Source organism: Artemia sp. Qi Xiang Cuo, chromosome 7 (genome assembly GCF_049724085.1).
Source record: "Artemia sp. Qi Xiang Cuo chromosome 7, ASM4972408v1, whole genome shotgun sequence".
Classification (NCBI taxonomy): Eukaryota; Metazoa; Arthropoda; class Branchiopoda; order Anostraca; family Artemiidae; genus Artemia; species Artemia sp. Qi Xiang Cuo.
This window is the reverse complement of record NC_142800.1, coordinates 68,195,065-68,222,650: the sequence shown is the minus strand read 5'-3', so window position 1 is coordinate 68,222,650 and position 27,586 is coordinate 68,195,065. Positions and strand designations below refer to the sequence as shown.

The 27,586-nt window shown below is 34.8% G+C and overlaps 1 protein-coding gene across 3 annotated transcripts in view; it reads left to right on the top strand.

The window, feature by feature from the left end:
• Nucleotides 1-27,586, top strand: part of LOC148950634 (xanthine dehydrogenase/oxidase-like) — a 380,805-nt gene that overhangs the window by 342,501 nt on the left and 10,718 nt on the right. For all 3 annotated transcript variants that reach the window (XM_089092522.1, XM_089092520.1, XM_089092521.1), the window contains 2 exons: nucleotides 12,491-12,745; nucleotides 23,148-23,315. In XM_089092522.1, coding sequence (XP_088948648.1) covers nucleotides 12,491-12,745; nucleotides 23,148-23,315 — 423 coding nt within the window. The remainder of the gene's footprint in view (nucleotides 1-12,490; nucleotides 12,746-23,147; nucleotides 23,316-27,586) is intronic.

The window sequence follows — 27,586 nt, the reverse complement described above, 5'->3', positions numbered from 1 at the left end:
CTTGCGAGAACAAAAAAAAAATCAGAAACAAAATGCTCATTGTTCATATATTACCAAAGCTAATAGACTAAAAATTAGGATATTTATACACATGTTCTACTAAACACGTCTAATTACGTTAAAGACGAGCTATTTTTCTTGCGAAAACACAAAAAATCAGAAAAAAATGATCATAGTTCCTATAGTACCCACGAAATTATACTGAAACTTAAGATATTTATGCCCACTTTCAACTAACTACGGCTAAGTTTGTTAAAATGCGAGCTATTTTTCTTACGAAAAACACAAAAAATCAGAAAAAAATGCTCATTGTTCCTTTAGTAGCCAAGCAATTAGACTAAAAATTAAGATATTTATGCACAGTTTCAACTAACTACGAGTAAGTTTGTTAAATGCTAGCTATTTTCTTACGAAAACACAAAAAATCAGAAAAAATGTTCATTGTTCCTATAGTAGCCACGCAATTAGACTAAAAATTAAGATATTTATGCCCAGTTTCAACTAACTACGGCTAAGTATGTTAAAGGCGAGTTATTTTCTTGCGAGAACACAAAAAAATTAGAAAAAATACTAATTGTTCCTTTAGTAGCCACGCAATTAGACTAAAAATTAAGATATTTATGCCCAGTTTCAATTAACTACGGTTAAGTATGTTAAAGGGGAGCTATTTTTCTTGCGAGAACACAAAAAATCAGAAAAAATGCTCATTGTTCCTTTAGTAGCCACGCAATTAGACTAAAAATTATGATATTTATGCCCAGTTTCAACTAACTACGGTTAAGTATGTTAAAGGCGAGCTATTTTCTTGAGAGAACACAAAAAATCAGAAAAAAATGCTCATTGTTCCTATAGTAGCCACGCAATTATAAAATTGGGATATTTATGCACACTTTCAACTAACTACGGCTAAGTATGTTAAAATGCGAGCTATTTTCTTTCGAGAACACAAAAAATCAGAAAAAAAATGCTCATTGTTCCTATAGTAGCCACGCAATTATAAAATTAAGATATTTATGCCCAGTTTCAACTAACTACGGCTAAGTATGTTAAAAAGGCGAGCTATTTTTCTTGCGAAAAAACACAAAAAATCAGAAAAAATACTCATTGTTCCTTTAGTAGCCACGCAATTAGACTAAAAAATAAGAAATTTATGCACAGTTTCAACTAACTACGGCTAAGTTTGTTAAAATGCGAAGTATTTTCTTGCGAGAACACAAAAAATCAGAAAAAAAGCTCATTGTTCCTTTAGTAGCCACGCAATTAGACTAAAAAATTAAGATATTTATGCACAGTTTCAACTAACTACGGCTAAGTATGTTAAAGGCGAGCTATTTTCTTGTGAAAACCCATAAAATCAGAAAAAAATGATCATTGTTCCTATAGTAGCCACGCAATTATAAATTTGGATGTTTATGCACAGTTTCAACTAATTACGAGTAAGTTTGTTAAAAGTGAGCTATTTTCTTGCGAAAAAACACATAAAATCAGAAAAAAATGCTCATCGTTCCTATAGTAGCCACACTATGAGACTAAAACTTAATATATTTATGCCCACTTTCTACTAACCAAGACTAATTTCGTTAAAGGCGAGCTATTTTTCTTGCGAAAACACAAAAAATCAGAAAAAAAAGATCATTGTTCCTATAGTAGCCAAGCAATTATAAATTAAGATAGTTATGCACAGTTTTCAACTAACTACGGCTAAGTATGTTAAAGGCGAGCTATTTTCTTGCGAAAACACAAAAAAATCAGAAAAAAATGCTCATTGTTCCTTTAGTAGCCACGCAATTATAAAATTGGGATATTTATGACCAGTTTCAACTAACTACGGCTAAGCATGTTAAAAGGCGAGCTATTTTTCTTGCGAAACCACAAAAAATCAGAAAAAAATGTTCATTGTTCCTTGATTAGCCACGCAAATCTACTAAAAATAAAGATATTTACACCCAGTGTCAACTAACTACGGCTAATTATGTTAAAGGCGAGTTATTTTTCTTGAGAAAAAACACAAAATCAGAAAAAATCATCATTGTTCCTATATTAGCCACGCAATTAGACTAAAAATTAAGATATTTATGCCCACTTTCAACTAACTACGGCTAAGTTTGTTAAAATGCGAGCTATTTTTCTTACGAAAAACACAAAAAATCAGAAAAAAATGCTCATTGATCCTTTAGTAGCCACGCAATTATAAAATGGGGATATTTATGCCCAGTTTCAACTAACTACGAGTAAGTTTGTTAAAATGCGAGTTATTTTCTGGCACCCTTGATACTTGTGTTTTTCTTTTTTACTCTTTTTTAGAATAAAATTCGTCAATATGGTCAATTATTGGCCCCTATGTCACTTTGCACCTCCCCAACGAGATTTTGCTCATTGACACACTTTTCACATTGGTCCTCCCCCAAGAGTTTGCTCTAGATCCACCACTGGGGGCACCACTAAGGTTGACCACGATACCAATTTCCACTGTTTATCGACATTATATTATTAAGAATGTTATTATTTCTTTGAAATATGCATTTACATTTTTTAATTTTCATGTTTTTGATTTTACATTGATGAAGAATTTAAAACACAACTTCAATCGTGTCTTAAAAAAAGTTATTTAAAACTCACATCAACCATTGGAGAAACATCGCATACATTTGAACTATCCATTATTATTATATCTCTATGTCTATATTCAAGTTTGCACTGACTTTAAAACCTTCGAAACCACGAAATAATACTTTAATAACGGTTAATTATTACGAAAAATAAAGCGAGTTGAAGAATATAGAACATTAATTGTCTACCATTTATCACATATCCCCATGGGTAAAAGGTTTCGAGCATAAAACAAAAAAATCTTGCATCAACATTTTATATTTCTATTTTTAAAATCCTAACGGCACTTTTTTTTCCCAACAGAAATATTCTCTGGATAATTCAATCTTGGTGATAATTTACCTGACACCATTACCTTTAACATTTTCACGCGTAAAAAGTAAGTCGATAAAAATGAAAGCAAGACACATAATAACAAAATACTGTGCGTTTACAATTGGAAATTTAAACTTTAAGGCATTTCTATAAGGGCTCTAGGGTGAATTTGTTAACTTCAAAAGATGTATTTTTTGGGGGGGTTTCAACTATACTGGACAGAATAGATATATATCAAAATTTTGATCGGACGAAATTGGGAAAAAGGGTGCGTGGGAGGGAACCAAGTTGCACTCCAGCATTTTGGTCACTGAAAAGGGGTACTATAACTTTTAATTTCCGTTTGAATGAGCTCTCTCTTGATGTTCTAGGACCACTGGGTCGGTACGATTACCTCTGAAAAAGAAAAAAAAATTAACACGCATCCGTGATCTTTCTTCTGACAAAAAATACTAAGTTGCAAAATTTTTGCAGATATGAGCTTGAAACCTATGTAATAGGGTTTTTCTGATACGCTGAATCTGACGGTGTGACTTTCATTAAAAATTCTTTCAATTGTAGGGGGATCTTTCCCCCCTCTTTCAAAAATCAGGTAAATTTTCTCAGGGTCGTAGCCTTTGATGAGTAATACTAAAAACTTAATAAAATTTACATATTTAGAATCAGCATTATAAGCCCATTCTTTTAACACATTTATTGACATCAAAAATTCCGTTTTTAAAAAGTTTCGATTACTATTGAGCCGTATCACTTGTTTTTTTTTACTGTTTTTTATTACGTATATGAAGGGGGTTCTCCCCTTAGTTAATACCACGCTCATTATGCTAAAATTTTAAAATTTTGTTTAAATCACAAAACCCCTGAATCACAAAAGCTGTTTAATTAGAATACATAGCTCTTTTGAAAGTACTAAAAACACTGTAGTGTAAAAAGAGCGAGGCATTGACTTGGGGGACGAACCCACTCATATACGTAATAATTTCTGTTCGTTTTAAGTTCTAATGTTGCTTCTTACTTTCAGTTGAAAAAAAAACTTGTTTTTTTTTAATTTAATTTCTGATCGTTTTTTTAAATAATGCTGGGGAATCCAGCACCCCCCTTCATAGAAATGTCCCTTCAGGCTGAAGGCCCACCGTGGTTTGGGTCCCCCCCCCCCATTCCTTGGGGCCGCGGGCCGAAGGTTGGACACGGAACAGGATCCCCCACCCCGGGGGCCACAGGCCGAAGGCCGGCCGCAGGCGGGATCCCACACTCCAGGGGTCACAGGGCCGAAAACTGGACACGGTCGGGGCCCCCACCACCAAGGTTAGGTTACCTAACATTTCTAGGGTTAGCAGCTTAGGTTACATTAGGTTAAGTGGCGGCGCCACTTAACCTAATGTAACCTAACCTAAGCTGCTAACCCTAGAAATTTTAGGTAACCTAACCTGGGAATGGGGGCCCAAACCGTGTCCGGCTTTCGGCCCTGTGATCCCGGGGGTGGGGGATCCCGCCTGCGGCCGGCCGGCGGCCGGCCTTCGGCCTGGGGCCCCCCTGGGGGGGGGGAACCGGGTCCGGGTCCGACCGTCGGCCCGTGGCCCGGGGGAATAGGGGGGGGGGGTCCCCGCCCACGGTGGGCCTTCAGCCTGAAGGGACATTTCTAGGAAGGGGGGCGCTGGATTCCCCAGCATTATTTTAAAAAACGATCAGAAAATAAATTTAAAAAAATAAGTTTTTTTTCAACTGAAAGTAAGAAGCAACATTAGAACTTAAAACGAACAGAAATTATTACGTATATGAGTGGGTTCGCCCCCCAAGTCAATGCCTCGCTCTTTTTACATTACAGTTTTTTTAGTGCTTTCAAAAGAGCTATGTATTCTAATTAAACGGCCTTTGTGATTCAGGGGTTTTGTGATTTAAACAAAATTTTAAAATTTTAGCATAAAGAGCGTGGCATTGACTAAGGGGAGAACCCCCCTCATATACGTAATAGAAAAAAGTAAAAAACAACCAAGTGATACGGTTCAATAATAATCGAAACTTTTTAAAAACGGAATTTTTGATGTCAATAAATGTGTTAAAAGAATGGGCTTATAATGCTGATTCTAAATATATAAATTTTATTAAGTTTTTAGTATTACTCATCAAAGGCTACGACCCTGAGAAAATTTACCTGATTTTTGAAAGAGGGGGAAAGATCCCCCTACAATTGAAAGAATTTTTAATGAAAGTCACACCGTCAGATTCAGCGTATCAGAAAAACCCTATTACATAGGTTTCAAGCTCATATCTGCAAAAATTTTGCAATTTAGTATTTTTTGTCAGAAGAAAGATCACGGATGCGTGTTAATTTTTTTTTCTTCTTCAGAGGTAATCGTACCGACCCAGTGGTCCTAGAACATCAAGAGAGAGCTCATTAAAACGGAAATTTAAAGGTATAGTACCCTTTTTCAGTGACTAAAATGCTGGAGGGCAACTTGGCCCTCTCCCCCGCACCCTTTTTCCCAATTTCGTCTGATCAAAATTTTGATATATATCTATTCTGTCCAGTATAGTTGAAACCCCCCAAAAAATTATATCTTTTGAAGGTAACAAATTCACCCTAGAGCCCTTATAGCAATGCCTTAAAGTTTAAATTTTCCAATTGTATACTCACTGTATTTTGTTATTATGCGTCTTGCTTTAATTTTTATCGACTTACTTTTTACGCGTGGAAATGTTAAAGGTAATTGTGTCAGGTAAATTATCACCAGGATTGAATTATCTAGAGAATATTTCTGTTGGAAAAAAAAGTGCCGTTAGGATTTTAGAAATAGAAATATAAAATGTTGATGCAAGATGTTTTTGTTTTCTGCTCGAAACCTTTTCCCCATGGGGGATATGTGATAAATGGTAGACAATTAGTGTTCTATATTCTTCAACTCGCTTGATTTTTCGTAATAATTAACCGTTATTATAGTATTATTTCGTGGTTTCGAAGGTTTTAAAATCAGTGCAAACTTGAATATAGACATAGAGATATAATAATAATGGATAGTTCAAATGTATGCGATGTTTCTCCAATGGTTGATGTGAGTTTTAAATAACTTTTTTAAAGACACGATTGAAGTTGTGTTTTAAATTCTTCATCAATATAAAATCAAAAACATGAAAATTAAAAATGTAAATGCATATGTCAAAGAAATAATAACATTCTTAATAATATAATGTCGATAAACAGTGGAAATTGGTATCGTTAGCGGTGCCCCCAGTGGTGGATCTAGAGCAAACTCTTGGGGGAGGACCAATGTGAAAAGTGTGCCAATGAGCAAAATCTTATGGGGGAGGTGCAAAGTGACAAAGGGGCCAATAATTGACCATATTGACGAATTTTAATCTAAAAAAGAGTAAAAAAGAAAAACACAAGTATCATGGGTGCCAGAAAATAACTCGCATTTAACAAACTTACTCGTAGTTAGTTGAAACTGTGCATAAATATCCCCATTTTATAATTGCGTGGGTACTAAAGGAACAATGAGCATATTTTTTCTGAATTTTTTGTGTTTTTCGTAAGAAAATAGCTCGCCTTTTAACAAACTTAGTCGTAGTTAGTTGAAAGTGGGCATAAATATCTTAATTTTTAGTCTGATTGCGTGGCTACTAAAGGAACAATGAGCATTTTTTTCTGATTTTTTGTGTTTTTCGTAAGAAAAATAGCTCGCCTTTTAACAAACTTAGTCGTAGTTAGTTGAAAGTGGGCATAAATATCTTAATTTTTAGTCTAATTGTGTGGCTACTAAAGGAACAATGAGCATTTTTTTTTGATTTTATGTGTTTTTTCGCAAGAAAATAGCTCGCCTTTAACATACTCAGCCGTAGCTAGTTGAAACTTGGCATAAATATCTTACTTTTTAGTCTAATTGACTGGCTAATAAAGCAATAATGAGGATTTTTTTCTGATTTTTTGTGTTTTCACAAGAAAAATAGATCACATTTAACATACTTAGCCGTAGTTAGTTGAAACTGGTCATAAATATCCCAATTTTATAATTGCGTGGCTACTAAAGGAACAATGAGCATTTTTTTCTGATATTTTGTGTTCTCGCAAGAAAATAGCTCGCCTTTAACATACTTAGCCGTAGTTAGTTGAAAACTGTGCATAACTATCTTAATTTATAATTGCGTGGCTACTAAAGGAACAATGAGCATTTTTTTCTGATTTTTTGTGTTTTCGCAAGAAAATAGCTCGCCTTTTAACAAAATTAGACGTAGTTAGTTGAAACTGGGCATAAATATCTTAAGTTTTAGTCTAATTGCGTGGCTACTAAACGAACAATGAGCATTTTTTTCTGATCTTATGTGTTTTTTCGCAAGAAAATAGCTCACTTTTAACAAACTTACTCGTAGTTAGTTGAAACTGTGCATAAATATCCAAATTTATAATTGCGTGGCTACTATAGGAACAATGATCTTTTTTTTCTGATTTTATGGGTTTTCACAAGAAAATATCTCGCTTTTAACATACTTAGCCGTAGTTAGTTGAAACTGGGCATAAAGATCTTAATTTGTTAGTCTAATTGCGTGGCTACTAAAGGAACAATGATCTTTTTTTCTGATTTTTTGTGTTCTCGCAAGAAAATAGCTCACATTTTAACATACTTAGCCATAGTTAGTTGAAACTGTGCATAAATATCTTAATTTTTAGTATATTTGCGTGGCTACTAAAGGATCAATGAGTATTTTTTTCAGATTTTTTTTGTTTTTTCGCAAGAAAAATAACTCGCATTTTTAACTAATTAGCCGTAGTTAGTTGAAACTGTGCATAAATATCTTAATTTTATAATTGCGTGGCTACTATAGGAACAATGAGCATTTTTTTTCTGATTTTTTTGTGTTCTCGCAAGAAAATAGCTCGCATTTTAACATACTTAGCCGTAGTTAGTTGAAAGTGTGCATAAATATCCCAATTTTCTAGTTGCGTGGCTACTATAGGAACAATGAGCATTTTTTTCTGATTTTTTGTGTTCTCGCAAGAAAATAGCTCGCATTTTTAACAAACTTAGCCGTAGTTAGTTGAAACTGTGCATAAATATCTTAATTTTTTAGTCTAATTGCGTGGCTACTATAGGAACAATGAGCAGTTTTTTCTGATTTTTTGTGGTCTCGCAAGAAAAATAGCTCGCCTTTTAACATACTTAGCCGTAGTTAGTTGAAACTGGGCATAAATATCTTAATTTTTAGTCTAATTGCGTGGCTACTAAAGGAACAATGAGCATTTTTTTCTAATTTTTTGTGTTCTCGCAAGAGAAATAGCTCACCTTTAACATAATTAACCGTAGTTAGTTGAAACTGGGCATAAATATCTTAATTTTTAGTCTAATTGTGTGGCTACTAAAGGAACAATTAGCATTTTTTCTGATTTTTTTGTGTTCTCGCAAGAAAAATAAATCGCCTTTAACATACTTAGCCGTAGTTAGTTGAAACTGGGCATAAATATCTTAATTTTTAGTCTAATTGCGTGGCTACTAAAGGAACAATGAGCATTTTTTTCTGATTTTTTGTGTTTTCGCAAGAAAATAGCTCGCTTTTAACAAACTTACTCGTAGTTAGTTGAAAGTTTGCATAAATATCTTAATTTTTAGTCTAATTGCGTGGCTACTAAAGGAACAATGAGCATTTTTTTCTGATTTTTTGTGTTTTTCGTAAGAAAAATAGCTCGCCTTTTAACAAACTTAGTCGTAGTTAGTTGAAAGTGGGCATAAATATCGTAAGTTTTAGTCTAATTGTGTGGCTACTAAAGGAACAATGAGCATTTTTTCTGATTTTTTGTGTTTTCGCAAGAAAATACCTTTAACTTTTTTTTTTTCGCCTTTAACATACTTAGCCGTAGTTAGTTGAAACTGGGTATAAAGATCTTAATTTTTAGTCTATTTGCCTGGCTACTAAAGGAACAATGAGCATTTTTTTCTGATTTTTTGTGGTTTCACAAGAAAAATAGCTCGCCTTTAACATACTTAGCCGTAGTTAGTTGAAACTGTGCATAAATATCCCAATTTTATAATTGTGTGGCTACTATAGTAACTATGAGCATTTTTTTCTGATTTTTGTGGTCTCGCAAGAAAATAGCTCGCCTTTAACATACTTAGCCATAGCTAGTAGAAACTGTGCATAACTATATTACTTTTTATTCTAAGAACGTGGATAATATAGCAACAATGAGCATTTTTTCTGATTTTTCGTGTTTTCGTAAGAAAATAGCTCGCCTTTAACATACTTAGCCGCTGTGTTTGCAAGTTTTTTTTTGTGTGTGTAAGTTTTTGTGTGTGTGTAAGTTTTTGTGTGTGTGTAAATTTTTGTGTGTGTGTGTAAGTTTTTTTGTGTGTGGGTAAGTTTTTGTGTGTGTGGGTAATTTTTTTTTTGTGTGTTATTTTTTGTGTTTTTGTTTAAATTTGTGTGTGTTTGTTATATTGTGTTTGTTTTTATTATTTTGTTATTTTTTTTAATTTTTTTTTTGTTTTTAATTTTTTTTTTTTGTTTTATTTTTTGTGTCTGTGTGTGTGTGTGTTAGTTTTTTTGTGTGTGTAAGTTTGTGTGTGTTTGTGTGTGTGTAAGTTTTTTTTTGTGTGTGTTATTTTTTTTGTGTGTGTGTAATTTTTTTTGTGTGTTTAATTTTTTTGTGTGTGTTTTTTTTTTTGTGTGTGTGTAAGTTTTTTTTTTTGTGTTTGTTATTTTTTGTGTGTGTAAGTTTTTTTGTGGGTGTGTGTATTTTTGTTTTGGTGTTTTTAATTTTTTTTGTGTGTGTTATTTTTTGTTTGTGTTTTTAAGTTTTTTTTGTGTGTGTAAGTTTTTTTGTGTGTTTTAATTTTTGTGTGTGTGTAAGTTTTTGTGTGTGTGTGTGTAAGTTTTTGTGTGTGTTTAAGTTTTTATGTGTGTAAGTTTTTGTGTGTGTGTAAGTTTTTATGTGTAAGTTTATGTGTGTGTGTGTAAGTTTTTGTATGTGTCTAAGTTGTTTTGTGTGTGTAAGTTTTTGTGTGTGTGTAAGTTTTTGTGTGTGTGTAAGTTTTTTGTGTGTGTGTAAGTTTTTTTGTGTGTGTGTGTAAGTTTTTTTGTGTGTGTAAGTTTTTGTGTGTATGTAAGTTTTTGTGTATGTGTGTGTAAGTTTGTGTGTGTGTGTGCGTAAGTTTTTTTGTGTGTGTAAGTTTTTGTGTGTGTGTAAGTTTTTGTGTGTGTATGTTTTTGTGTGTGTTTAAGTTTTTGTGTGCGTGTAAGTTTTTTTGTGTGTGTGTGTGTAAGTTTTTGTGTGTGTGTAAGTTTTTGTGTGTGTGTAAGTATTTTTATGTGTGTGTAAGTTTTTATGTTTTTAAGTTTATGTGTGTGTGTAAGTTTTTGTGTGTGTCTTAATTTTTTTTGTGTGTGTAAGTTTTTGTTTGTGTGTGTAAGTTTTTGTGTGTGTTTAAGATTTTGTGTGTGTGTGTGTGTAAGTTTTTGTGCGTGTGTATGTTTTTTGTGTGTGTGTGTAATTTTTTGTGTGTGTAAGTTTTTGTGTGTGTGTAAGTTTTTGTGTGTATGTAAGTTTTTGTGGGTGTATGTGTGTCTTTTTTTTTGTGTGTTTTTGTGTTTTTTTGTGTGTGGGTTTGTTTGTGTTTTTTGTTTGAAAAATAAACTATTTCCGTAAAATCTGAACTAAAATTTGAGAAATGAGCGACTCCTCATGAAAAGAGAGCTAAGGGTAATGACGCTACTCATATGCAACTGTTGGAGTTGGCTGGCCCAACTTTTTATGATTTTCTTGGAAAAGGGTATGGTATATCAGTATATTTATGAAGACTATACCTTTCCACAGAGCTTTTTGACCATAGTGTTCTCAATCTTTTTAGGACGTATGGAGCGAGTGGAAGCTCACGGTTGAGGAGGAGCTTCTTTTTTGCAACATAAGCATTGATGATAGTGATGAAGTAATGGAAGTCCACTTTACGTCTGAAGAATTATCATACATATCAGATAATCTAGTGCGGAGGGGGCCTTCTGGAAGAAGGTATATTGCATATGACGATCGTTTGCTGGATATTCTTACCCCTCTGGTGAATATAGTGAATATAGATGAAGATGACAACAATCAAATAATTAGATTACCTCATCTTCAACTTTAGGAAATTATCATTGAGGAGTAAGAGTTTGATGATGATAATGATGTTTTATATTTAAAAAGCGTTATAAACATCGATTTGACAAATGAATAAAACTATTTAGAAGAATGATTTTTTTTATCATTGATAAAAAACTTGGCTGTGGACTGCTGTACTGATCATGATTCGTTAGCCTAACATTCTAACAAAAAGAAAGAGAACATTTTCAATTTCGAAACAATTTTATTGAATAATTACAACAACAATAATACTAAGCATGTACAATTAGCGATACAGTGTATTGTCTTCGATATGTTTCACTAATGCACTTAAAGCACATTGAAGACTATTCTCATTTGCTATATCAACTTTTGCAGCGAAACATAATTGATCCTCCATTTTAAATTTGCTCAAGGATATCACATATCTTGCATATACTTCATCCCATTCCAGACAAAACCGTGATCCTCTCGTGATTTCCACCGCAATGTTTGGTGCTCTTGTATTATTGCCATCAACTCCACTATCAACTTCTAATAGGGTAAACATTCCACTCGCTATCATCAACACACAAATATATATCCAAATGAGTAAAGTCAAAACTGTTCTCACTCCTTTGAATTCTATTCACAGACTAATAGAAACTATAGGAAAAATCCTTTCCTCATATTCTCTGCAAACCTCCGCCGCTAATATGTAAGCGATCCTCTGATTGGTCTAGAAGGAGATGTAACCGAGTCTCTGATTGGTCTAGAAGGAAACACGTGATCCTGTTTCCTATTCCTGGATCATAACATTCGCCCCTAGCGTGCACTTGGCCAAACAACAACAACAAATAAATCGACCTTTGGAAAAAGAGGTCATTGACCCTGTCCCCGTTAGACTCAATAATCCAGCAATTGTTGATGTGAACTCTTGTTGACATCCAAGAAACTCCCGCTAATATGTAACCAGCCCTTTGATTGGCCTAGAAGGAAACACGTGAATTGTTTCCCTATTCCTGGATCTTAACATTCGCCCCTAGCGTGCACTTGGCCAAACAACAACAACAAATAAATCGACCTTGGAAATTTAGTTCCCAATCGATTACGAAATCATTCTCCCTGGGGATTCCATGCCCATATTTGGTGCCCCCGTCACGACTGACATTACCACGTGTTCTCCCTAGGGACTCTATGCCCATATTAGGAGTCCCCGTGGGACCTTTACCCCCTTTCTACTTGTGTGGGAATGACTTTTTGTGTGAATTCTGTTTTTTAGCCTCCTCTTCATTTTACCCCGTGGCTGATTTTTCTGTTCAACCTCGCCCGCGTTTGAGCCTCTGTTTAATTTATCTCCCCCTTTTTTGCTTTAATTCTTTAGTCTGCTTTATCTACATAAAAGTATTTTATTATTGTTAAATCTGCGTTACATTCAAGTTTAAATTATAGATCACATAATAATTCATTGTACATATTTTGTCAATTCAAACTAACTTTTAGGTAATTAGGACAGACATTGTCATGGATGTCGGCAAGTCGATTAATCCAGCGATAGACATTGGACAGCTAGAAGGGGGTTTTCTTCAAGGATACGGTTTATTTACTATGGAAGAACTTTCGTTTTCCCCGGATGGCGTGCTATTAACCCGAGGACCTTCAAACTACAAAATACCTAGCTGCAATGACGTACCAATTGAGTTCAACGTCACTTTATTGAAAGACGCTCCCAATCCAAAAGCTGTATACTCTTCAAAGGTAAGAAAACAATTAGCTTGAATAAAAGATATGCTCTCTCCCTGTATCCTCTCCCCTCAACACCTTTGAGTTGAGTCGCAGCCTGACTTGTTTTGATTTATTTCTGACCCAAATCTTGTACACATTTGAACTTATAGAGGTTTTGATCTAATTACAGCATTTCTTATTAAAAACAAAATTCAGAGTTGGGAAGTACCAGAATGACATTTTCAAATTTAAACTCTTGAATTCTAGGTGAGCTAAATAATTTTAGACCTCATGGCTTAAGTTATCATGATATGTACAATTCTAGTGTCAAAAGATCCCTGAATATTTTCTTTTTTGTAGCTTCCTACCTAGTAGGCTAAAAAAAATCATTCCTCTTTTGAGGAAAATTTGTTCGAAATGTTGTCCACCTCAAAGTGAATTTTCTTCTCTGTTTCATGATCTGTTTTCTTGAAGAATTTACTATTTCGTTCTTTTGTATCTGCTAATTATGTTTTAGAATGAAATTCAAGGAAAGCTGAAGTTTTCTTCGCATCAAAATTAAATTTTAGATAAAAAATAGGAAAAACTTTTTATCAATATTATTGAAAGACTTTAAATTAAAGCTAAAATATCGAAACATTGAATTTACCCTTGTCAATTTTCATAATTAAATTTTTAAACAGTCTTCCAGCAAAAATAAAAAGACATATAAACCAAAACGAACAGAAAATGACGCATATAAACAAGTGAACTGAAAAACGACCAAAAATTACATTAAACTAAAGTTGGGTGAATGAACCCTTCAGACCTTCTTAAAGACTAGATGGCTATTTGTGATTTACTGAAACTGAACGCAATGTGAACAGTGTTTTCTTCCTTTTTATATTATAACCTAGAAAAGGGGGGGGGGAATGAAATACTAATGAAGCTTCCGTGAAAAATTATCTTGTCAATATTAAATAATTCATGACAGTTAATTTAGTTTCAGCAATTAAAAGAGCTCTTATTTTTCTTATAATATACCTGGGTTTTTTGTATGTTTTGGAGAGTAATCAACTGTAAATATAGAACGATCCAAGCAAATGAAACTCTAAAAAATGGAAGTTCGAAACTATTATAAAGAAAAAGAATTTACTCTCCATAATGATTGCCTGTATATACAATTTATCGAGTTTAAAGTTCCTTTAAAAATATAGTAATATATAACAATCTGTATAATTCAGGCCTCTGCCTATAGAATCCGAAACTACAAATTTTGCTTGAGAGGAACGAGCAAACATGAAGAAAACTCATCCGTGAAAAATTTCGTGAAAAAAGTATTTCATTTTTTTTACAGATATTGTGTCAAGCCTACGGTTAGGAGCCATCAGGAGATAAACCCTTTGAGTCAAAATTCAAAATTAAAATGTGGCTTTCTTAGTAACTACTCCAGGAAGGTGCTTTTTCAGCAAAGTTGTGCTGCAGGTTATCGATCTTCTGTCCAATAAGGTGAAAATACTATCAGGCAAAACTTTTGAGACGGCCTATCAATTTAAAACTCAAAAAATCAATACTTTTGAAATATGAAAGTTTTTATTACTTTTAAGCTGCAATCTCAGCTTCAAATTTGGAATTAACAAGCTCAGAACCTCTTAAATACCAACTTTGGTGGACAACGAACTTCTCAAACTTATACTAATAGCTCGTTACAGTACTAAACTGCCTGAGCCAAGTGCAGCTGTGCTTAACCTTCCTCAACCGAAATCTATTCAAACTTTTACTCTTTACTCCCTCCTTCGTAGTTCCAGTTTTCCGTTAAATCCTTTCTTATATTTACTTCCTACTTCATTTGGGGACAATTTGCTTTTCTCTTGACCCCATATGGATAGAAAAAAAAAGAATATTTTCTTGCAATCTAAGCCTTTCTTTCATTGCAGCGCTAGAAAAAAGAGATCAAGCCCAATTTTTCCCACGACTTGTTGTTTCTTGTACGTTGAATGAAACGAACAATTATAGTACAGTCAATCTAAGTTTAACCACAAACAAATTGCAACAGTTTTGATTTTGGTACCATCCCAACTGCAAAAAATTACCTACAATAAATAAAAATCGTTTAAAATCGTGCGAGGCAAAGTTGACCGTTGTTCGTCTTTTCTTCTAAAATAACAACTTTTTTAAAACAACTTAATTTGCACGTATAGAAAGTCGGTAATAGGTAATCTGGTATGCAGATCACGAATATGCACTTTGTTTTTGTTTTAAACGCTCATGTTCAGTTCCACCCTCCTTCTCCCTCATAAACCAAGCGTTGATGTAAGTCTGAGAGCAACAGCACGCGAAGTTGAATTCATACAGAAAAAATTGGACTGCTGATGCAGAAAAGAAGTTGTGTCCATGTCAATTTACCAATCCCACCACCTTCTACCCTAAGCATAACCACGTCAAACTCTTAGAATGCTATAAGCAACTTATCATAACTGGCTAAATCATTGACTTAAAATTGAACAAAAAGTCACAGGTAATTTCATTTTCTAAAAGGATTAGAAATTTACCATATTTATTTAATTAATTACATGTCTTCTTCCTCTTCGAGTTGGACCTGATCATTAGAGCAACTCGCTACTTTGCACGATTTGCAAGCAATGTCGCATTTGATGCCATTTCGATGACAGCTGAACCGGTCACTATCACAGAATCTCATACAACCAGACCTCACGACGGTGAGAATTTACTTTGGTGCCGCTGGAAGGTCCGTGATGGTAGGGTAGAGCATGCCGTTCTGGAGTCGTTATCTCCAATTCCCGGGATCAAGAGCAGAGCTACGAAGCCCAATCCAATCTTGTACTTGTATATAGGCTCGGAAACAGTGGAATTTGCTGCTGCTGAAATAGGAGGTAGATCTTGGGGATGGATGAAAGTTGTAGACATTTTGACTTTCTCCCGAAAGACTTAGTGTCGGTAACTTTCAAGAGTGTCAGTAGCTTTTCACCGTACAATATAGAAAGTGCAGCCTCTCGCTGCTTTAGTCTCTTCTTTCGAAGCATCAATTCGAGAAAACGCTGAAGGATTTTCCCTAAGCTTTTCGTTGTCTCTCAGTCGTGTAAGTGCAATCGATTTGCCAAGTCCATGTAGACGGGAAGTTGTGTCTGAGACAAGAAATTTGGTCAACAAAAGGAACCAGTTTGCAGATTTCAGTTCCAATCTTCTTAACAATGGCTTCGATGTCCCAAGTTGCACCTGAAGTAGCTGCCTTAGTCTTACTGTGTAGGTATACCTTGTGGTGCTCAGGAATACAATGTGGAATAACAACGCTAATCAAGTCAGTATCGTTACCGAAAACTACAGTGTCGAAAGTTTTTGAACACTCAACCGCTGCAAGCACCTTTAGCAATTCAGTATCAGCCTTAGCTCGGATGGTTCTCAGACCTTTTCCTATCAAATAATCAGAAAGTACATTGACGAAACAGGCTTTATTATTTTTGCACGAAAGATATTCCTCTTTTTTGGTGGTCAGGCTTGTTTGTGGGCTAAACAGTACTCCTCGTCCAGTGACACGGTTTCGTTTAAGATGAGTCAAATCTTTTGTCGAAGCAGCGATGTCGTTGTCATCAACGACAATAATAGTATCTGGATGTTGGGCCGGAAAATAGTTCCAGTATCGGTCTTCGATCTCCGATATGTTTCTTTCTTAGCCCAAGGAATCCTGTGAAGCAAACTGTCCCCGTCTAAGACGTAGGTGTTAGTAACACTAAGTGTTTCCCCAATAGTGTCAATTTCTGAAAGTTAGTTGATAGCTTTTACTAGCTCTGGTTTATATGGCTTTCGAAAGTGCCAGAATCATCAAAAGGGGAGGCAGGATAGGAGCAAAGTTCATCTTTAAATTAAGATTCTTCGCTCATATTCAGTCTTTTGGATACAGTTAGAAGCCGCTGAAACAGCTATGAAGGGTCTAAACAGTGGATTTCTCCCCAATTGTTTTTCTTCGCCGTCATAAGGCGTTTGATCCTTACATGTGAGCAAATGCTCCTTCACAGGTTTTCATACCATTCTGTCAGGAATCTTCTTCCAGACTTCCACTGTTTTGTTGGCGTTCACATTTTCTACAATAGTCATGCCAGTAACAAGGCTTCGAATTTAAAGGAGATCACCTTCGAATGAAAACGACTGTTCGACAAAGTTATTAACTATTTGTGTGTCTTTACAGTCCCTCTGCTGGCTTCAAATACCAGACTCTTTGTGTTGGTCACTCGCGTGATACGAAACATGCGTCAGTTCTTGCATCAGAAGATTAGCGTGAGCACAGGCTGGACATTCCATTACTCCTTTTCAAACTTCATGTCAGTTCTTGTTCTATGACCATATCTATAGATAAACTAGCCCAAAATCTGTCCGATCTTCTCACAACGTGCAAGCCTTTTTCGATAGACTTGAAAAGTGTGGTCTTATATCTTCAAGTCTGTTCATCTACTGTAAGTACAGTTTCGCTGACTGTATGCAGTTGTTTTGACCAGCTGCTGTCAGGTAAGGGAGTATGTCGGAAAATGTTTGCAAATGTAGTTTCCATTGACCTCTACGTTCAGCTCTGAGAGATTTTCGAAGAATGGCAACCATCTCCATGTACTGCATTTACAGTTTTCCTGTTCGAGTCTCGCGACTTCGCTCTGATTCAAAAGCCGACAGAGAAGCTTTGACTGTCATGAGACTTGAAGACTTGGAGATATATTCAAGTAAAGCTCGTCAATGCATTACATTCTTATATAGGTCTTTTATTTCACTAAGCTCAACCGTATTCAATGCAAGTTCTGTATTTAATTCAAGTTCTGCATCTGAATCCTCGTCTACAAGTTCCTTTATAAGAATCGACTGAAGTGCTGCGTCTACAGTGGTATGGGCTGGCAGTGCTCGAGAAATAGCTTTACCACTTAGAAGATGAGGAAGTGTATCGGAAGTGTAAATCACTTCAAAGATTGCTTTCAGTCCAGATATAGTGGAATCCTCCTGGTCTAACCACTACTTTTGCAACGCTACTTCCAGGTCCATCTGCAGCAATAATCTTCATGGACTTCCACTACAGCCGCTGGTCAAAGGTTACGGCCGGATTAAATCCGTACCACTCGCCCTGATGGGCTATGAATGTCAGTGTAGAAAGGATACAATTCCCGTCACTAGAGGAAAGATCGATTATAGAAAGAAAGAAAATGTCGGCTTTTCCGGGATGGTCTCAGACCATGACTGATTACATGGTTTCACTCCAACCTGACCTAGGTTGCTTGAGCTGCCACAATGTAAGCCGAAAAACATCTAAGTTTTCAATATTATCTTCTTTGAATCCTGGACCAAGAAGATCTTAATACGTTGCCGGAAGGACAAAATCGTTTGACTTTGTATAGATGATTTGGATTCCTCCAGCTGCGTTTATCTCCTCAGCGGTAACTTCCTGCTTAGGGATACTCTTTTAAAGGTGACTTTAACAAATTTAAAAATTTTTAAATTTGACTTTTACAATTTCAAATCTCTTGCCATGAAAGGTGTCTCTACCATCGAGAGTACATATGTTGTGATCAATATTGTTCATCACGTTTTGGACAAGACAGTCAAAAGTAATTCCTTGCAGTTCGATTCCATAAGAAACGTTTGATTTCTTGTATCTCGCGGGTGTTTGTGTAAGGAGGAGGGCATAAACGACTCAAGGATGTTCAAAACACAGAACTGAGTCCACATTCGTGATTTACGTACCAGATTTTCCTATCACCAATTTTTTAAAATGCAAGTTAGTTTGTTTTTAAAATCGTTGCTTTAGAAGAAAAAACGAACAATGTCAATTTCACCGATTTTTTATATGTTGTAGAGAATGATTCGAAGGATTCGGTTCGCATGATACCAAAATCAAAACTGTTGCAATTTATCTGAGGTAACCCCTAAAACTAATTTAGATCGTCTCTACTATAATTGAGAGTGTCCGTTCAACCCATGTCCAGTTCAACCCCGACTTCCCCTATGTCAAACCGGGTTTCACGTTGATCAGAAGCTGATCGCTTTAGAGTATGAATACCACCAATTTCTTTATATGCTTTTGACAGCTTCACAAAACATTCTTATCATACCTTACGTATAATTATAATGTTGCGGTTATCCCCCGCACATCTCAATCATTCTAGTAGAGAAACAGTCCTTATTGACAATAAAATGTATCCTTACTTTTGATGGCTCATAGTAAAGCATACCCATCAGTTGCTTTCCTATGCTCCAATTTAAGCTTGGCGAGACCTACCTTGGATCTTGAATGTAATTAAATAAAAAAAACAAGATTCTTTAACTGAAAGTAAGGAGCAACATTAAAATTTAAAACGAACAAAAATTATTCCGTATATGAAAGGGGCTGTCCCCTCCTCGACACCTCTTTACTCTTTACGCTAAATTTTTTATTGTTATAAAAAACAGAGTTGTGAGAAAGAGTCAAACTTTAGTGTAAAGAGCGAGACGTTGAGGAGGGGACAGCCCCTTTGATATACGGAACAATTTCTGTTCGTTTTAAGTTTTAATGTCGCTCCTTACTTTCAGTTAAAAAAACTTGTTTTTTTATTTAATTTCTGAACGTTTTCAAATTAATGCAGGTTTTGATTTTGGCTCACCGTACATGAATAATTAAAAAGAAATTTGCATGTTAATTTTACTGTTTTTTGGCTGAATGGCTTTCTCGAAAGTTGATTAACTTTATATACGAACGTTTTTATTAGTAATAAAAATACGTAACTTACGAATTAACCTACGTAACTAACTTCTATATTCATATATTTTTATTTCGTATATTAGAGGCCCTCCCCCTAATTAATACCTCACTCTTTGTGCTAAAGTTCGGAATTTTTTTCCAATTCTTTAAGAATGATCCCTTAATCACAAAGGCCGTTAATTAGAATAAATAGCTCATATGAAAGTACTTAAGAAACTTTAGCGTAAAGAGCGAGGTATTGACTAAGAGGCGAATCCAATCATATACGTAACCCCAACGTAACCCCGACCCCCCTCCCCGACAGAGCAGAAAAATTCCCCCCTGAAAACGTCTGTATACTTCCCAATTAGTAATACTATATGTAAACATTGGGCAAAGTTCGTAAATTGCATCCTTTCCCCCGGGCACTGTGGGGGATTAAATCATCCTCAAAGACATAGTTATTATATTTTTCGACCATGCTGAACAAATTGGGTGACTCAAAATTTTGTTCGGGTGACCTTGGGAAAAAATGAGCGTGGGAGGGGGCCTAGTTGCCCTCCATCTTTTTATTCATTAAAAAAAGGGACACTAGAACTTTTAATTTCCGTTTGAATGAGCCCTCTCGCGTTATTCTTGGACCATTGTGTTGATACGATCACCCCTGGGAAAAAAAAAAAAAAAAAAAAAAAAAAAAAAAACCCATACGGTAACTTTCATCTGGCAAAAAATACAAAATTCAACATTTTTTAATATGGGAGCTTGAAACCTCTACGTTAGGGTTTTATGATACGCTGAAATTGAAGGTGGGATTTTCATTAAGGTTCCATGATTATAGGGGGTGTGATCGTATCAATCCGGTGGTCCAAGAATATCGGGAGAGGGCTCATTTGAGCGGAAACTAAAAGTTCTAGTGTCCTTTTTAACTGACAAAAAAAATTGGAGGATAACTAGGCCCCCTCTCCCGCCCCTTTTTTCCCAAAATTGTCTGATCAAAATTTTTATATAGCCATTTTGTTCATCATGGTTGAAAGGCCAAATAACTATGCCTTTGGGTATAAAATGACCCCCCCCCCCTCCACAGCCCCAGGGAAAAGGTCGTTAAGTTGTAAAATTTGCCCATTGTTTGCGCTTAGTATTTGTTATTGGAATTGTGGCATACGTTTTCAGGTGGGGGGGGATTTTCTGCTGAGGTATTTTCCACGGGGAGGGAGTTTTCCAGGGAGTGAACTTGTCAGGGAAAATTATACACTGGGGGAATCCACCAGAATTCTTATTCAAAATTCTTTTCATATGTCTTTGTTTCTCTTTTCCATCTCAATTTTACGCGCAGAGTGGTTAAGAGTAATTGTCCGGGTTGCATTTTTACCGAGATTGAATTGTCTAGAGGATATTTCCGTGAAGAGGGGATTCCTCCGTTGAGGTGGGGCCAGATTTCCTTGCATTAATTAAAAATCTATCAGAAGTTGAATTAAAAAACAAGTTTTTTCAACTGAAAGTAAGAAGCAACATTAAAACTTAAAACGAACGAAAGTTATTACGTGTATAAGGGTATTGCCTCCCTGCTCAACACCTCGCTTTTTACGCTAAATTTTGAATTTTGTCCCAGTTCTTAAATAATGACTCTTGGAACGCAATGGCCATTCAATTAGAACAGTAAGACGCTTTTCTAAAAGTTGTAAAAAACTTTAGTGTAAAGAGCGAAGTTTTGAGGAGGGGGGTACCCCTATTATATACTTTCAGTTGGAAAAAGCTTGTTTTTTTTTATTTAATTTCTCACCAAGAGCGTTGAAGAACGTTGCAGATGCCGGACAGATTTGAGATGTGTGCAAAACCATTATATGATTTTGTGTGCTTGTGGGAGGAGGGCGTATATGTAAGATACTAGGAAATGAAGCGTAAATTTTCTCTGCATGGATCCGACTTCGCGTAATATCCAACGTATATTAATGCATGCTTTGTCTCACGGTTGGGGAGGGAAAATCTTTTTCGCCCCCTTATGCAAACACAAACTTCATACATAAGAAACTCAGTTCACCTTGTTGAAAAATTAAAAGACATTGAAATAAAAAAAGATACAATTTTGGCCAGTTTCGATGCCATTTCTATATATACGTCTTGCGACATTAAAAAATGTGAACTAGCTCTTCAAAGGAAATTAGAAGATAATATTGATCAAATGGACTACACAACACTGGATATAGAAACTATTATGCGTCTCGTCCGTCTTTGCAATAGTTCCTCCTCATATTTCCAAAATAATAATAAAATTTTCACCCACATCATGGGTCTACACATGGGTACAAGTCTTTCACCATTTTTGGCAACTTTTTATATGGAATTCATAGAAATCTCTGCTCTGGAAAATTTTCCGATAAAACACCGTTTCTGGGGTAGGTTTGTCGATGATGTTATTTCTCTGTGGGAGCACGGAGGAGAGTCACTTAACTCCTTCTTAACTCATCTAAACACTTTGGACTCTAACCTTCAGTTCACTATAGAACTAGAACATACCCACAAACTTCCTTTCCTAGATGTTTTAATTTTCAATAAGTCTCCTGGCCTTGAATTTTCTATTTATAGAAAGCCTACGCATAACGATAGGTATTTGCATTTTTCCTCCAACCACTCTCCCTGCATAAAAAGAGGAGTTGTTATTTCTTTGGTTGACAGAGTAATAAGAATATGCTCAGAGCCTCACATAGACTCAGAATTGAACTATATTAAGGACATTTTATTTTGCAATGGCTATCCTATAAAATTACTTGAGACCATTATAGACAAAAGACAAAAAAAGGCAGAGGGGAGGGCATCAGGTCCACAAGCCCCAACAGATACCGTCCCATTGGTGGATGATAAGAAACTTTTCACTGTTCTACCCTACATTCCTAAATTGAGTGACAAATTGAAAAGAATCCTTAAAAAACATAAACTTAGCGTCGCCTTTAAAAATTCAAATATTACACAGAACTTTTTTAACAACGGCAAAGATAAAACCAGCCCCATTCTGGGTAGTGGTGTTTATAGAATTCCTTGTTCTTGTGGCTGTTTTTATGTTGGTAGAACCCAACAGCAATTGGGGGAGAGGTTATCTGAGCACAAGTCCTCAATTGACAAGGCAATGAGGTTACGCCAAAGGCCTGAGGTTTTTGATTCCGCCTTGGCGCAACATGTGTACGAGAATCCACACCATTTCATTTTGTTTGACGAGGCCTCTATCGTTGCCCTCGTTAAAGGTCTCACGCAAGTTTTCAGGGAGGCAGTTGAAATAAAAAAGCACATTCACGAAAAGGTAGCTCTCAATAGAGACACTGGAGAAATTTTTCTAAGTCCCATTTATGACAAAATTATTAATTCTGATCGTTTTTACATACATCCACAAAGTTATATTGTGCAATCGAATAGAGTCTCCGATAACAATCAAACTGGAAAGCGATCAGCCTTTAAAAGTGCTTTACGCAAAATGAAATTCTGAAATGCCATTTAGACTTGTGTTTTTTATTCAGTTACCCTTTCACCGTTACTAGAAAAGGGTCATCCAATTTTAGTTTGGTGTTTTTATTTTAAGGTTTGGTTTTTATATTTTTATCAGTTTTATTCTGCACTGAGGACGGTCAAGCGGAGGTCTTGACCGAAATATTTGCATAATTTTTCAATTTTTTCACTGGCTGTTAATTGTCCTCGTTTCCTTTCTTCGCGATTTTTTGTTTATAGTTATTTATTTAATAAAGTTTTCCTCTTGTTAAGGCTGTCGGGGAACCCCCATTGTTTTTGGCAGCTTCAGTATTCTATGCAATAAAAGATGCTGTTGGATCGGCTCGAGAGGCTAATGGAGCGTGTGGCGTTTTTCGATTTGACTCCCCTGCAACTGCCGAAAGAATACGAATGGCTTGTGTTGACAAGTTTATAGAACAGGTAAAATGTGTTTTTATTATAATATGAAAGGATACTTTGATTTAATTTTTGTATTTGAATTGGGAAAATTAATTTTGACATTTTATTTTGAAAATGAAAGTTATGTTGCTGTTTTTTTTTTTTTTTTTTTTTTTTTTTTTTTTTTTTTTTTTGTAAAGGATTATACTTCAAAAGTAAGTTCCACGATAGTATGAAAAAAAGCATTATAGACAATTTTTCTGGAGGGGACTGGGGGCTGCCTTTGCATTTCTGGGGCAGGGCGTTTTGTGTTTCCATTGCAATAGACAAAACCATCAATTTTCACATTTTTCAGGGCAGAATTGAGCTGCCAATTTTGTACCTCTCAATTGTTGATAGATAGCTCTGCCGGTTCTGTAGTGTATTAAAAATGTTTCGTGACTAGAATTTGCCAAAACAGAGATAAATTACTAGAAAAAAAAGAAAACAGGATTACAATATGATTCAAGATTTTTGTTTTTTCTACGCATTTATAAATATCTGTTCAACTGGACCAGAGTCAATTGAATTTTACAGATGATTCAATTGAAGTTTCCTAAGATAATGCCTCCTAGTGCTACATGTTCTATGAAGCAATATTGTCTTTGAGAGATTTTGTCTGTAGCGTGGGCTAACACCATGAAACTAGAAATAATCTAATTAACATACTATCTACTTGTCGTCAAGTAACAAACCAAGGTAACATGTGGCATAATTTTTGGAAGAAATAACTTAAACTTTTTTCATATTCTCACCTCCTCCCTTGTCAGTGTTGCTAGCTTCTTTACATTCCAAAACTAGTGGCTTATGTACCACCTATAATTACTAAAAAAACAAATCGAAAAAAATACCATATCAAAAATAAATAACTCATGCTGCAAACATTTTGAATTTCAAAGTCAAATGAGCCAATCTTTCCAATCTTTCGAAAACATTTCAGAGGAAATCCCTCGAAAACACAAAGATTAGTATTAATTATTGTCAAAATAAATGATATACAATAAACGAACACAATTGTTTGCCTGTCAATGGGAACTTTCCTGAGAAAAAAAGAGCCTTATCTTTTAATATGTATTTTAGATAGTGTTTAAATTACATTTTGTTACTCCGATTTTCTACAAGATTATAGAATGTACTCTAAAGAACCTTTCAGAGGTAATTTGTCAAAAACATTGACATTAGAGCAAATTATTTTGTTAAAAGAATGGGAAAGCAATAATAGAATTTGCCTAATGCTAGGAAATATCGTTCAATAAAAAAAGTAAAGGAGCCCTCTATTTTACTTTGTATTTTAAATAATGTTTAAATTTCATTTTTCTGCATCTTATTTTCTAGCATTCTAAAAGATCATCGGATGTACTTTAAAGACCCTAATGACCTTTTTGATAAAAACAAAACATGGCCATTGAGCAGTCAAGACATCATTATGAAGGAGACCCGAAACCCCACTGCTCTCTATCTCCCTAGAAATGCCAAAATTTAACTGATTTCTATATTTTTTTCTAATTTCGACATCATTGTCCTGTTTTGTTTAATGAGCCCCCTCCATTCTTTGGTAATACACCCCAACCCCTGAATTATAGATTTGAGCACTTTCCTGACTTAGTCTCAATGACTAATTCCCTTATAGATCTCCAGGGCTTGAATAGATAAATAGAAATGCTTTTATAATGCATGGACATTTTTGAAAAGTATCATTCATTGTAATTAAGATTTGTAATCATTTCTGCTTCTATCCTTTGCATTTATGTAATAATTTTTTTTTTTTTTTAATTTATTCTAAACCACGCTGTTTTCATACATGTCGACATTCAGAAGCATGGTCACATCTGTTAAAGCAGTCGACAATCTAAATGGGGAGCACTTGGTCTCAAATTCCTATTAAACAGCTTATGTTAAGGAACTGTAAATAAGGAGCAACGCGGCCCGATAGTAACCAAAAGTCTAAAAGACAGGATTTTGATAAACAAAAAAATGTATAAATTAAAAGAATTGGCTTTTTGTGCTGATTCCAAATATATAAAATTCATTAAGTTAAATGTTACCCATCAAAAGCTACGAGCTTGAGAAAATTTGCTGGATTTTCCAAAAAGGGAGGAAACATCTCCCAAAAGTCAAGCAATCTTATTGAGAATTGCATCATAAAATCCAGCGTATCAGAAAACGTTATTCTATCAGAGAACCCTACTGAGTTTTCAAGCTCCCATCTTTAAAAATGTGGAATTCTATTTTTTTTATTTTTTTTTTTTGCCAGGAGAAAAATCATGGTTGCGTGCTTATCGACCTTTTTCTTTTATTAAATAAAAAAAACAAGTTTTTTAACTGAAAGTAAGGAGCAACATTAAAACTTAAAACGAACAGAAATTATTCCGTATGTGAAAGGGGCTGTCCCCTCCTCAACGCCTCGCTCTTTACGCTAAAGTTAGACTCTTTCACACAACTTTATTTTTTAAAACAATAAAAACTTTAGTGTAAAGAGCAAGGCGTTGAAGAGGGGAAAGCCCCTTTCATATACGGAATAATTTCTGTTTGTTTTAAGTTCTAATGTTGCTCCTTACTTTCAGTTTTAAAAAAAACATGTTTTTCTTATTTAATTTTGAACGTTTTTGAATTAATGGAGGTTTTGATTTTGACTCCCCGTACATGAATAAATAAATAAAATACATATTAATTTATATTTATTTGGTTAAACGGCTTTCTCAGAAGTTGTTTAGTTTTATTTACGAACATTTTTATTAGTAATAAATATACGTAACTCACGAATTAACTTACGTAACGAACTTCTATATGCATATACTTTTAATACCTATATTAGGGGGTTCGCCCCCTACTCAATACCTCGCTCTTTGCGCTAAAGTTCGAATTTTGTTCCAATTCTTTAAAAATGACCCCTTAATCACAAAGCCGTTAATTAGAATTAATTTAAAAAAAAACTTCCGAAAAACAAGTTTTTCAAAGAAAAGTAAAGGCCATTTTAAGATTAAGCTCAGCAGATACAAATACCTTTCAAAATTCAAATTAAAAACGACCAGAAATTACTATTAAAGAATAAATGAAACCCAAAACGAACAGAAACTAAATAAACAAATCATAGCAAAAACACACAACAAGTAATAATATAAATAGATCTTAAAGCGAGTAATGCTTAGATTGAATATGAATATCAAGCTTAAAACGAAACAAAATATTTTCCTATTGAAGTATAAATGAAACTTAAAACGAACAGAAATTAATAGATATTAATGTAAATTAATAAATAAATCTTAAAACGAGTGAAACTTAAATTGAATATGCAAATCAAGCTTGAAACGAACAAAAATCACCACAAACAAGAGTTTGGGTATAACCTCCTTCTCTCACTGTAAAAGTCTAAAACCTACTGCGTCATTGGCGCTTTACTGAAAACCAATTTAATGACAAATATTTGCTTTTGTACTTAATATTGAAATTAAACATTAGAATTATAGTAACATTTGAACTGAAGAGGTTTTTGCAATTAATATCATTATACATCAAATATTCAGTTTAATTTATTAGCTCTTTTTAAAGTTAGTAAAGACGAATAGTTTCCCTACAAAAAAGCGTTTGGATACTGCCTCTTTTCCTAATTGTAAATAAAAACCAAAATCCTACTGCGTCATTGGCGCTTAACTGAAGACGGATTTAATTACAAATATTTTCTTTTCCAGTTCTTACAATATTGAAAATAAAAATAAAATTACAGTGAAATAAATTCTTGAACTGATGGATATTAAAATAATTAATATCATTATTCATCAAATATTCAATTTGATGTTGTTTATACTTTCCAAGACTGTTCAAGGCGCATGTAGTTTTCAATAAATCGCCAATGACGCAATAGGTTTTAGACTTTTACACTGAGAGAAGGAGGTCATACCCAAACTCTTGTTTGTGGTGATTTTTGTTCGTTTCATGCTACTACTACTACTACTACCAACAACTCACCGCAGCACCAAGCCGCCTGAGGCCAACACAGCTACGCACGCTCCTCCTCCACCCCAATATATTCAAAGCCAACCTTTTTACACCCGCCCACGAAGTTCCCATTTCCTTTAAATCTTTCTTTATGACGTCCTCCTACCCCAGACGGGGACGACCTTCTTTCCGTTTAGCTCGAGATGGTTGGCCGAAAAGAACAATCTTCGGCAATCTGTCATCCTTCTTCCGCACAGCGTGCCCTAACCACCTCAACCTTTCTTTCATTGTAGCCCTAGAGAGCGGTATTGAACCACATTTTTCGTATAGCCCATTGT